The following is a 12,853-nucleotide window of genomic DNA, read 5'->3' as shown; positions in this document are numbered from 1 at the left end:
CTCTGACCTGTCACTGTTCTCCCACAGGAACAAAACAGAGCGGCGCAAAATTATTTCCATCGTCATAACGACAGGAACAATTCTTCTCAGGATTTGCAGTTGAAGATATGATGATATTAACAGTTTACTTTGACTATTTTCAGTATTCGTCTCTAAAGCATGCTCAAATGAAGAAGCATGTATTTAGTTTCTTGCATGTTCACATGCAGGAGAACACAAACTGCACAGCTTCATTTTCTAAACTACCTCTAAGGGCGGCACGGTGGTGCAGTGGTTAGCATTGTCACCTCACAGCAAAAAGGTTCCGGGTTCGAATCCGGTCCTGGGCCTTTCTGTGCGGAGTTTGCATGTTCTCCCTGTGCTTGCGTGGGTTCTCTCCGGGTTCTCCGGCTTCCTCCCATCATCCAAAAACATGCACCTTAGGTCAGGTTACCTGGCGCCGCGCTCGTGGCAGCCTGCTGCAGCATCTCCCCTCTGAGAGACCCCCTGCTGTAGTGAAGACATTTCCCCTCGGGAATTAATAAAGTGAATAAAATTTTTAAAAAATTAAAAATTAAATTAAAACAGATAAGAACCAGCTGGATTTGAACAACACCATCATTACTGTATTTCTTCATACTGTGTTCCTCCAGTTCAGGTTTCACCTCATCTGTTATTATCTACTAAATCTGTATCCATGATGATGTTGAACATAATAATAATGAGGCAAAGTGATGCAGCGGGCTGAATAAAATATTGTATCATACCACATTAGTTATGTAAGAATTATACAACAAGTAGTTCTGATCCAGAGATCTGATTGGTCAAATCATCATGACATCACACCCTGCTCATCACTACAAATATCCCTCCACCTCCTCAATGGGAAAATAGAATTAGAATAGAGTTTCATATAATAAGTAATATAATGTAGTTTCTACTTGTTCTAGGTCTATTAAATGACCCATTTGGTGAAGTCGGGTCTCTTTTGGTCCTTTTTGGTCGCTCCGAGCACCCGTACCGTAACACCACGGATAGTCACGCACTTACAGTCCTAGAGGAGGCTAGCTGGACCGGTTTGGTTTGAACACATGACACGGTGGTAAAATGTTAAAAACACATGAGTCCATGGATATCTTTGTTCATCAGATATCTTTGTTCAACAGATATATTTGTTCAACAGATATATTTGTTCATCAGATATCTGTTCATCAGATATCTTAGTTCATCAGATATCTTTGTTCACCAGATATCTTTGTTCACCAGATAGCTTTGTTCATCAGGTATCTTTGTTCATCAGATATCTGTTCATTAGATATCTTTGTTTATCAGATATCTTTGTTCATCAGATATCTTTGTTCATCAGGTATCTTAGTTCATCAGATATCTTTGTTCACCAGATAGCTTTGTTCATCAGGTATCTTTGTTCATCAGATATCTTTGTTCAACAGATATCTGTTCATCAGATATCTTTGTTTATCAGATATCTTTGTTCATCAGATATCTTTGTTCATCAGATATCTTTGTTCATCAGGTATCTTTGTTCATCAGATATCTTTGTTTATCAGATATCTTTGTTCATCAGGTATCTTTGTTCATCAGGTATCTTTGTTCATCAGATATCGTAGTTCATAAGATATCTTTGTTCATCAGATCTCTTAGTTCATCAGATATCTTTGTTCATCAGATCTCTTAGTTCAGCACATCTTTATTCATCAGATCTCTTAGTTCATCACATATCTTTATTCATCAGATCTCTTAGTTCATCAGATATCTTTGTTCATCAGATATCTTAGTTCATAAGATATCTTTGTTCATCAGATCTCTTAGTTCATCAGATATCTTTGTTCATCAGATCTCTTAGTTCATCACATATCTTTATTCATCAGATCTCTTAGTTCATCAGATATCTTTGTTCATCAGATATCTTTGTTCCTCAGATATCTTTGTTCCTCAGATATCTTTGTTCATCAGATATCTTTGTTCATCAGATATCTTCGTTCCAACCAGACTGAGCTAGCTGAGCAGTTTAGTGTTTCTATGTTCTGTATTTATTCAGTTGGAGACTAGAAATCCTCTCTGTTGCTAGGTGGTTGCTAAGGGTCCTACTACTTCCTGGAGTAATGAACATTACATAGTTACATAAGAGTCCACTGATCGGACTGATTGTTTGGCCACGTATGTAATACTAAAGGGGCTTTTAATTTGAAACAGATACAGGAAGTCTCAGCATTCAGCTGACTAATGGTGTAATTTAATCACTTTGTCAATCCCAGAGGACACTATGACCCACCCACCAGTAGCGGGAACCTGATTATACCACAGGTCTGTCAATCAAACCGACACCCGCCCAAACATACCGCTTTTTAAGCACCTAATATTAAATGAATGAGGGATTATTTTCAGATGGACCTCCAGAAAACTAATAAGAAGGAGTGACTTTAGCTAACAACACCGAGATAACTGATGGACACATTTGATTTACTTTGGATTTGATGAGAGAAGTTGAATGGGAGTCTATGGAGCCGGAGGCTTTTTGGAGCCGACCTCTAGTGGCACTCGGTGGTATTGCAGCTGAAGACGCTTCTGCATCAGAAACATTTTACAGATCACTTTTATATACAGTCAAAGTAAATAGGGGTTATATTTTTTAATAAAGATGAACTGAAAATGAAGTCGGATATCTCGTTTACTCGGTGCAGAGCGGATCTTCGAGGATCATGAGAACCTGGTGGAGAATCTGCTGAACTGGACCAGAGACAGCCAGAACCGCCTGATGTTCACTGAGCGTATTGAGAAGTATGCTGTGTTCAAAAACCCGCAGGTGAGAAGCTCAGACGCACATGAAGGTACGGGCTGAACTCCACCTGTGTTTTTGTACTGCTAACCAGTATGACCCCCCCTCCCACCACCACCACCCCGTCTGCTGCAGAACTATTTGTTGGGGCGGAAGGAAACATGCGAGATGTCTGAGAGGAACAAAGAGGCTCTTTTAGAGGTTAGTTTGCTTTATCGTCCTTCTTCCAATGCGACTTCATTCTCTGTCAAATCTTCACATGAACATGTCGCACTGACGCCAGTCGGTCAGGCTTTTCATTTCACATAAAAACATCAAAGAAAAATTCAAACACTCCCCCAAAAAAAATTGTTTTTGTGTATCAGGAGTGTTTTGGAGGGAGCTCCGTGTCCGTCCCTGAGATGGAGGGAGTCCTGTGGCTGAAAGATGACGGCAAGAAGTCCTGGAAGAAACGTTACTTCCTGCTTAGGGCTTCTGGGATCTACTACGTCCCCAAGGGCAAGGCCAAGGTGTGTCCCAAGGAAAAGCTGAGATGAGGATGTGGGAACAACAACAGCACTTTTTTTGATCAGCATATTTTTGAATGTAAAAGTAGGTTGAAGCTGTGTGTGTGTTTGTGCAGGCATCCAGGGACCTGGTGTGTTTCCTCCAGCTGGATCATGTTAATGTCTACCACGGCCAGGACTACAAGAGCAAGTACAAGGCTCCAACAGATTACTGCATGGTGCTGAAGGTGAGCTCGAGCTCAGTGAGACACGATTACCGGGTCGTGGTCCTCCGCTGCCATCTAGTGGTCAGAGACCGTCACGACAGCTCTGTTATTAAAAGGAGAGGAACCATGTTGCAGGTTCAATTTCAGTAGTAATATTAAACAAGTGTCCTGTAAAGTAATACAGTGTGTGTGTGTGTGTGTGTGTGTGTGTGTGTGTGTGTGTGTGTGTGTGTGTGTGTAGCACCCTCAGATCCAGAAGAAGTCCCAGTACATCAAGTACCTGTGCTGTGATGATGTCAGAACCCTACAACAGTGGATCAACAGTATTCGCATTGCCAAGGTAACAATGTGCTGTCGCCTGACGTGTGATCCTGAACACCTCATGAGTCCTCGGGGCATTCAGGTTCACCACGTTCACAGTTCGGCATGTTTTTGGCACAGCAGAGAAAATATTAAAAATTCTGACTAACAGTTCAGAAAACCTGTTTACCATCAAGAATCAAGCAAACCGGATAACGTCTACTATTAACCTGCTGCCAACCAGAAACTAATTTAACTGAAAACAAGAAGAAGAAACAGAAGATGAGCGACAGCCGCAGCAGGCAGACTAGTCTACTGAGATAAAAGGAAATCTATTCATAATTAAACTTAATGAACCATTAAAGCCAGGGGTGCAGTTTCAGCTTCAGAACTGTACAAAGTAACGCTGCATTTCTCTCTGTCTGTCAACACTGACCACGACGCCATCTTGTTTGAATGACCTTTATTGTCATTGAAATGAACCGACAGGGTCTTTGCGTTTCAAGATGGCGGCCAGTCGATGGGCCCCTCCGGTGTGAAAGGTCGCAGGTTCTGGCGGCCGGAACGCCGATTAAAACAGTCTGACACATGTTCAACAGGAAATGCAACAGGGCTTTAAAACTATACGCAGTACAGGAAGTAGCAGCATCCAGCCAACCAAGGGGGACTTCATCTGTTAGTCACATGACATTCCAAAGTCGAGGCTTAAATCAAAGGGTGACCGTGCTTTTGCCATTAGGGCCCCTCGACTTTGGAACGACCTACCTGAGGAGATGAGGCTTGCAGAATCATTAACTTCTTTTAAAAGGTAAATGATCTGTACAGCTCTTTATCACCTTTCGGTCTCAAAGCGCTTTAACATGGTTTTTCCATTCACCCACTAATGAGACAGATCATGCAGGGTGCTGCCATCAGGAGAACATTCACACCAACTCAGGGTTCAGTGTCTTGCTCAAGGACACTTAGGCACATGGACAGGAGGAGCTGGGGATCGAACCACCAACCTTCCGATTAGTGTGCAACCCACTCTACCATCGGAGCCACAGCCTCCCACTCTTAAAACCCATTTTTATAGAATTGCTTTTAAGTGATGTCATCCTTTTATGTCCTTTTATGCAGTTCTTTTGTTCCCCTGTTTTTGTTTGTTTATTTTATTCATTTATTTATTTGTTTGTTTTCTATTCCATTGGCTCGTTTTGGTTATTTGTTTGGTTTTCTTGTATTCATTACCTTCATGGTTTGCTCTTTTTTGCCTCCTGTTTTCTTAAATGTTTACCGGTATTGACGTTATGTTTGACTGCTTTGCTTCTCTGTAGAGCACTTTGTAAACTCTGTTTTTAAAGGTGCTATATAAATAAAGTTATTATTATACATCAAGTTGCATATCATACGAACCCTCTCACCTGTCTGTGTCCGTCAGTATGGAAAGCAGCTGTACATCAACTTCCAGGAGGCGATGAAGAGGTCGGAGGCAGCGTACGATTGGTCCTCCCTCTCCTCCTCCTCCATGAAGTCCGGGTCCAGCTCCTCCAGCCTCCCAGGTCGGTCGGTCTGCTGCCGCTGCAAAACTAGTGATGCACAATCATGAAAGTAGTGGAGCCGTCATCGTCAGTCTAACAGTTAAACTACACAACTTCCTTCTGCTCCAGAGTCGCAGTCCAACCACTCCAGCCAATCAGACAGCGGCGTGTCAGAGATGACATCATCAGGCCACATCCGCTCCCAGAGCGCAGTCAGCTCCATTTTCTCTGACGCCTGGAGGAGAGGAACGCAAGGAGAGGTATGAAAACACACACACACTCACACACACACTAACACACACACTCACACACACTCACACACACTAACACACACACACTAACACACGCACACTCACGCACACTCACACTCACACACTCACACTCAAACACACACTCAAACACACACACACTCACACACACTCACGCACACTCACACACACTCACACACACACAAACACACACTCAAACACACACTCAAACACACACACACACACACTAACACACTCACACACACACACTCATACACTCACACGCACACACACACACTCATACACTCACACACACTCACGCACACTCACACACACTCACACACACACAAACACACACTCAAACACACACTCAAACACACACACACACACACTAACACACTCACACACACACACTCATACACTCACACACACACACACACACACTCATACACTCACACACACACATACACTCTCTCACACACACACACACACACACACACACACTCACGCACACTCACACACACTCACACACACACAAACACACACTCAAACACACACTCAAACACACACACACACACTAACACACTCACACACACACACTCATACACTCACACTCACTCACTCACACACTCACACTCACACACACTCACACACACACACACACTCTCTCTCACACACACACACACACACTCACACTCACACACAGACACACACACACTCACACTCACTCACACTCACTCACTCATACACTCACACTCACACACACTCACACACACACACACTCTCTCTCACACACACACTCACACTCACACACACAGACACGCACACACACACTCACACTCACACACACACACACTCACACACGCACACACACACACACACACACACACACTCTCTCTCTGTCCATCTGTTTCGCTCATTGCCCTGTTTCCCTGTTAGACTACATTTCCCGTGTTTCCCTTCTGCTTTCCTGCCAGCGGTCAAAGATGAAGGGACGTATGCCAGTTCGTCTTTGTGCAGGAGGAGGAGGGGGGAGTGGAGGTTGGACAGGAAGTGATGTAATAGGCATGTTGCGAGTTTAGCTGCAGCCTTTTAAAGCCTGAGCTGTGTGTGTTTGAAGTGACCTCAGTTTAGCTGGGAGGTGTAGTTGCTGCTGGATGCTGACCAGCTGTCCGGGCTGTGATGTGTCTGACAGGATGATGGGATGTATGACAGGACTTCACATGTTGCTGCAGAGTTGAATTAGTGCCACGTCTCTGTAAGGAGAAAGTATTCTTCAGTCAGCGTTCAGAGTCTCCTGCTCTAAAAGCACAGTGAACATGTCCTTTACAGAAATCCCTCCGTGTTTGTGGTTAAAAGTGTTGAGTACAACAGACAAACCTTCTCCTTGGATCGTTACGTGCACTTTGGTACTTGCTGAGTTTGATGGTAGAGATGTTAAAGTTTCATCTGTTAGATCTTGCAGATTTATTTTTTTTGTCTTTTTTTTTTTGGCAGATGTATTTAAAATGTTCAGTTAATAAACAGTTTGGTGAGATATCAGACAACTGCAGGATCAGGGGACAAAAAAAGACATGCCAGTAAACTAACAATCTTAAAAGAATTCAGCATAAAGTTCAGCGCCGAGACTTGTTAATGTGATATTACAACTATAATGATGGTGAAGTGCTTGTTAATCGTCAGAAGGAAGCCAACCACGATAACAACATGGACCGTGGATGTTCAGTATGGAAGTGAAGTTTGAGGTCCACTCTGAATCCTTGATTTTAAATGGCTGCAGCTGAACTGTTGATTTTCCTTCTAACGCTGTGGTGTGATGGAACGGCCTAACCAACACACCTCATGAATTACACTCCTACAACACTGTTTCCAAACAAGCTGGGATGCTGTGTAAAATGTAAAATAAAACCAAAATGCAATCATTTTTAAATCATGTAAACTCATATTTTAATTAAAAGAAAATGGACCAAAAACAACATATTAAATGTTAATACTGAGAAATGTTATTGTTTTATGAAAAATATCAGTTCATTTTGAATTTGATGGCAGCAAGACATCTCAAAAAAACACCTGGTGGAACATCTGACAACTAATCAGGTTACCACGGCAACAGATGAGGAACATGATTGAATGTAAAAAGATGATTTCAGAGAGGCAGAGTCTCTCAGCAGTGAAGATGGGGAGAGGTTCACCACTCTGTGAAAGACTGTGCTGGAAAATAGTGCAACAATCTAAGAATAATGTTCCTCAACGTAAAACTACAAAGAATTAGTGGATTTCATCGTCTACGGTTCATAATATCATTAAAAGATTCAGAGAATCTGGAGAAATCTCTGAACACAAGGGACAAGGCTGGAAACCAATATTGGATGGTGGTGATCTTCGGGCCCTCAGGCAGCACTGCATTAAAAACACACTATTCTGGAGTGGAAATCACTGCATGGGCTCAGGAACACTTGTGAAAACCATCGTCTGTGAACACAGTTCATCGCTGCGTCCACAAATGCAGGTTAAAACTCTCCAAAGAAGAAACCACATAGAAACATGATCTAGAAACACCGCCGCCTTCTCTGGACCGAGATCATTGAAGATGGACTGAGGTGAAGTGGAAAACTGTCCTGAGGTCTGATGGATCACAATCTGAGATTCTGTTTGGAAATCATGGACGCTGCATCCTCCAGGTTAAAGAGGAGAGGGACCATCCAGCTTGTTATCAGCTCAGTTCTAAAGCCAGCATCTGTGATGGTACAGGATGCATTAGTGCACATGGCATGGGTAGCTTGAACATCTGGAAGGAAGCATTAATGCTGAATGATATATTCAGGTTTTGGAGCAACATATGCTGCCATCCAGACAACGTCTCTTTCAGGGAAGGTCTTGTTTATTTCAGCAGAACAACGTCCAACCACATTCTGCACGTATTCCAACAGCATGGCTCACTAGTAGAAGAGTCCGCTGATAAACTGGCCTCCTGCAGTCCAGACCTGTCAATCATTGAAAACATCTGGAGCATCAGGACATGAACAATACAACAAAGGAGACCCTGAACTGTTGAGCAGCTGAAATCCTCTATCAGGCAAGAATGGGACCACATTTCACTTTCAAAACTCCAGAAACTGGTCTCCTCAGTTCCCAAAGGTTTCCAGAGTGTTGTTAAAAGAAGAGGTGATGCAACACAGTGGTGAACATGATCCTGGAACAACTTTATAGAGACCTGTTGCTGCCGTCAGATTCAGAATGAGAAGATATTTTTCATAAAACAATACAATTTCTCAGTTTCAACATTTGATATGTATTTTCTTTTCAACAAAATATGGGTTTACATGATTTGCAAATCATTGCATTCTGCTTTTATTTACATTTTATGTTTTGGAAACTGGCTTGTAGTGGAAGTTTGACACCAGCAGAGCCTTTGTGTCGGATTTGAGTTCCAGTTTAACTATTTTGATATAGTTTGTGAGCCCACTGTTGGAAGCAGTCTGTTTTTGGACAGTTCAGAATGTACAGTAATTAATACCACTAACAGCCAGGGTGATGGGGGCTGTTTCTGCCCACTCAGCATCACTTGAACTTTAACATCTACGCAGGTGTTTCTGAGGAATGAAACATCACACCGAAGGACTGATTAAACCAGTCTGAAACCTTGAATCAGTATTTAAAACCAGTTAACTGTTGGTTTTGTGTTGAACAGTTCAGAAATGAGGAACCAATGAGAAACTGACAAAGCTCTAATAAGTGGAAGGTTATTATATATTTGTATTATTATTATATATTGCCTTGATTGCTAACGTGGCTGACAGCAGTGAAGGAAAGCGTCTCCGTCTGGTTTGATTGCAGGACGGCGTGTTGTGTTCTCACCGCTCGGCTGTTTGACTTCCTGCATCTTGTCTTGGATTGTTTCGTTTTCAGAAGCATGAAAATGGTTCAGCTGTTCGTTACTGATTTGACCTCTTTTACTTCCTTCTCTTCACGTGTCTTCCTCTATGTTCCATCTCCTCCTCCTCCTCCTCTTCCTCCTCCTCCTCCTCCTCCTCCTCCTCCTCGTCCTCCTCTTCCTCTGTCCAGATGATGAGGATCGACCCTATCAGTAGGCCCATCCCTCTGCAGATACCGACCCTCTCCCCGCTGTCTCAGCCTCAGATTTCTCCCTCCCGGACCAGCTACACCGACGGCCTCGTGCCATCGGAGGATTCCTCCCCGTCACCGCCCTCGCCTCCTCCACCTCCACCTCCGCCCCCCGTTGTGAGCGTGGCCCATCTGCCAGCACCTGCCGCCTCATATGTGAAGTACAGCACACTGGCTCGTCTGCAGAGTCAGAACCAGTCCAGGACACAGCAGGCGGGGGCCCCCCCCCCTTCCCTCCCCGTACAGTCAGGCAAACCCAGTTACAACACCCTTCCAGCCTTCTACAGCACCTCCCCTCCACCACCACCGTCTCCGCCCCCTCCTCCTCCACCCACGGCTCCGGCTCCTGGCTCGGCCATGGCCGCGTTGAAGTTTGGCCCACCGAGTCCCTCTGCTCTCCCACCCCCACCCCCCCCCGGAGGAGGCGCAGGAGCCCTTCTACCTCCCACCTCCTGCACCGGGGAGCCTGGAGGCCAATGGGTTACCGCCCCCTCCTCCTCCAGAGCCGATCCCCGACGCTAATCCTCAACTCTGCAACACTGGCCTCCAGCACTTCCTGGCCCAGAAGTTTCCCAACATGGTGTACGACTTCAGCCCAGCAGGCTCCGAGGATGGTTCTCCCCTTCCTCCGCCAGCCGAGCTTTCTCCTCCAGCCTCCTTGCAAGGTCTCCGGCCTCTGTCTCCTAATGCGCCCCCCCCCTGCGCCTCCCAAGACCTTCACCGGTGGGTTTCCCCCTCAGACGGCTCCCAAACCCTCGGGTCCCTCCTCCCTTCCGATCGCCCTCTCCCCCGTGTCCCCCACGCAGCCACACATCGGACACGGCTCGGTCAGGAAGCAGCAGAGTTTCTCAACAGGACACTCCCCGAATCAACCCCCCCCCACTCTGCCAAAGCAGCACAGCCTCTCCTCCAAAAATCTTTCCATCTCTCCTTCTTCCACCTCTTCCTCTGTCTCCATTGCGGCCGCTACCTCCTCATTGGTCAAACAGATTGTCAATCAGTTCCCAGGAAACTCCGCCTCCTCCCCTCTGCCTGCCTCCAACTCCATGGAAGGATCCAGGTTCGCTGCTCCTCAGTCTCCTCCGGCGGTTAAAGCCAAACCAAAGTGGCAGCCAGGAGGCATTGTGGCTCCGCAGTCTCCAGAGTTCCCCCCACCTCCTCCCGACAGCTCCCTCGGAGATTTCCCTCCTCCTCCCTCTTCGTGCTCCTCCTCCAAGACGGGCTCCCCCATAAAGAAGTCGCCTTCCACCTCATCCACGGGCTCCACGAAGAAGGGCCCTCCGCCGACCCCACAGAGAGCCTCTTCCATCCGGTCCGGCTCATCAGGCGAGACCCAGGATGAGTGGACCAAGAAGGTGGAAAACCTGGTCAGCAAATTTGGCCAAGGACCTCAAACGGGAACGTCGTCGAGCTCGTCTTCAGCGACAGGCTCTCCTTCTAAAGAGTCCTCCGCACTTCCTGCTCCGCTTCCGAAGCCAGGGAAGCTGAACTTGGCGAACCTACCGCTGGCCCTCCAGGGGCTGCAGACCGGCCAGCACCATCAGCCCTCCGACTTCCCGTCCCCTCCTCCCCCACCTCCCCCTTCTCAGCCTCCTCACCTCGACTCATCACCTGACTACTTTCCACCTCCCCCCAGTGACTCTGAGCTCTTCCCTCCTCCTCCCCACCCCTCAGAGTTCCACCACCCCCCGAAGGTCGCTGTGGTGAACCCCCAGCCTCAGATGCAGCCTCCTCAACAGTCGGCGGCCTCGTCCTTGTCGTCATCGTCGTCCTGGAAACAAGGCTCGCTGAAAAAGGGGACAGTCCCTCCGCCGACGCTGAACCGGCGAACCAGCAACACGGGCCCGTATGACAATACCACTTCAATGGCCCTCTCACCACTGCCTCTGTCTCAGACCCCGCCTCCTTCCCTGTCTTCTTATTCCTCCGCCTCCTCTCCTGTTCCCCCCACGTCCCCAAAATCGGCAGGGCCGTGCTCCCTGGCACTGAAGCCTCACTTCCTGGAAGACCTTAATCGCACGCTTAAGAGGAAGTCGGTGTCTCGCCACGGCTCTCTCACTTCCGCCCACCTGATCCCCTCCTCTAAAATGGAGCCTGTGGGCACCATGGACGACATGGCGCTCCTCCCGCCTCCTCCCCCTGAGCTCCTGCAGCAGCAGCAGGGTGTCCGTGGACACTCCCAAACCTTGTCTCGCCACCACACACACTCCCACTCCACCAAACACGCCAACATCTCAGGCTATGCAACACTGCGGCGAGGCCCGCCGCCCGCGCCTCCAAAACGGGACCAAAGCACCAAACTGACCAGTGATTGGTAGGCAGCACGGACACTGGGCGGCGCCGAATGAAACGAACTGACCAATTAGCTCCCAGCGTTCCTGCAGATAAGAAATAATTATTGTCTGTCTTGACTTGTCCGTCTGTCCTCATCCTAAAACATCCTTCCTTGGATTCCGAGCAAGTAGCAAGACGTGTTTCCTACTCTTAATCTAAGATTATGATTGTTAATATTAACCTCATTATTACTATCATTATCAATACATGTTTAATCCAATGACATGACATGTATACAAGCAAGCAAGAAACATCACCTATCGAGCTTTTTTCACCATGTCTGTGCAGCTTTGCATTGAAATATACAAAAGACTTGAATGACAACGGCAACAGAGACATTATGCTGCAAAATAAGAGGTACTGCATGGAGCCGTGGCTGGAAGTAGCATTACTGTTGGAGGGGAGGGGGTTCACTGGAGGGATGGGAGATGGGAGATGGGACCGTGGGACGACGTGTACAGAAATGTATGTTGTGAAGTGTGTGTGTGGGGGCTTGGGAGGGCTTGGGGGGGGCACTCTTAGGGGGAGCATTGTCATTCATTTCAAACTTTTTTTTGTGTGTGTTTTTATATAAGATTATTTAATACTAGAAAGATATTGTTATAATAATTATTTTAAAAGGTAAGAGGTGTTGGGAGTTTCGAGGACATGCAGCCAGTTTCACTGTTTGGAATCATTTCATCAAATGTTTTGGCTTCATGGCTGATTGGTTGGTGGCTTCAGGGGGGTCGGACTGAATCCTGACATGCAGACTGACACGCTGAACAAGTGCTTCCCGATAGAGCTTCAACCAGAGGTGCTCAGTTTAAAATCAATCCCATTGCATTACACTAGAGGG

At 46.4% G+C, this 12,853-nt stretch overlaps 1 protein-coding gene across 1 annotated transcript in view; it reads left to right on the top strand.

The window, feature by feature from the left end:
• The window catches only part of raph1a (Ras association (RalGDS/AF-6) and pleckstrin homology domains 1a), a 78,381-nt gene extending 65,882 nt beyond the window's left edge, over window positions 1–12,499 (top strand). The window contains 10 exon segments of the mRNA XM_069155186.1: window positions 2,682–2,803; window positions 2,912–2,977; window positions 3,142–3,285; window positions 3,399–3,509; window positions 3,730–3,828; window positions 5,209–5,329; window positions 5,438–5,568; window positions 9,622–10,091; window positions 10,093–10,372; window positions 10,374–12,499. Coding sequence (XP_069011287.1) covers window positions 2,682–2,803; window positions 2,912–2,977; window positions 3,142–3,285; window positions 3,399–3,509; window positions 3,730–3,828; window positions 5,209–5,329; window positions 5,438–5,568; window positions 9,622–10,091; window positions 10,093–10,372; window positions 10,374–11,999 — 3,170 coding nt within the window. The 3' untranslated portion in view covers window positions 12,000–12,499.
• Window positions 12,500–12,853: the final 354 nt, after the last annotated feature.

Source organism: Embiotoca jacksoni, unplaced genomic scaffold, assembly GCF_022577435.1.
Source record: "Embiotoca jacksoni isolate LCO1_2020_lvr unplaced genomic scaffold, fEmbJac1.0.p SCAF_2, whole genome shotgun sequence".
NCBI lineage: Eukaryota > Metazoa > Chordata > Actinopteri > Embiotocidae > Embiotoca > Embiotoca jacksoni.
Note: the sequence above shows the minus strand (reverse complement) of the source record. Positions and strands in the feature narration are given on the sequence as shown.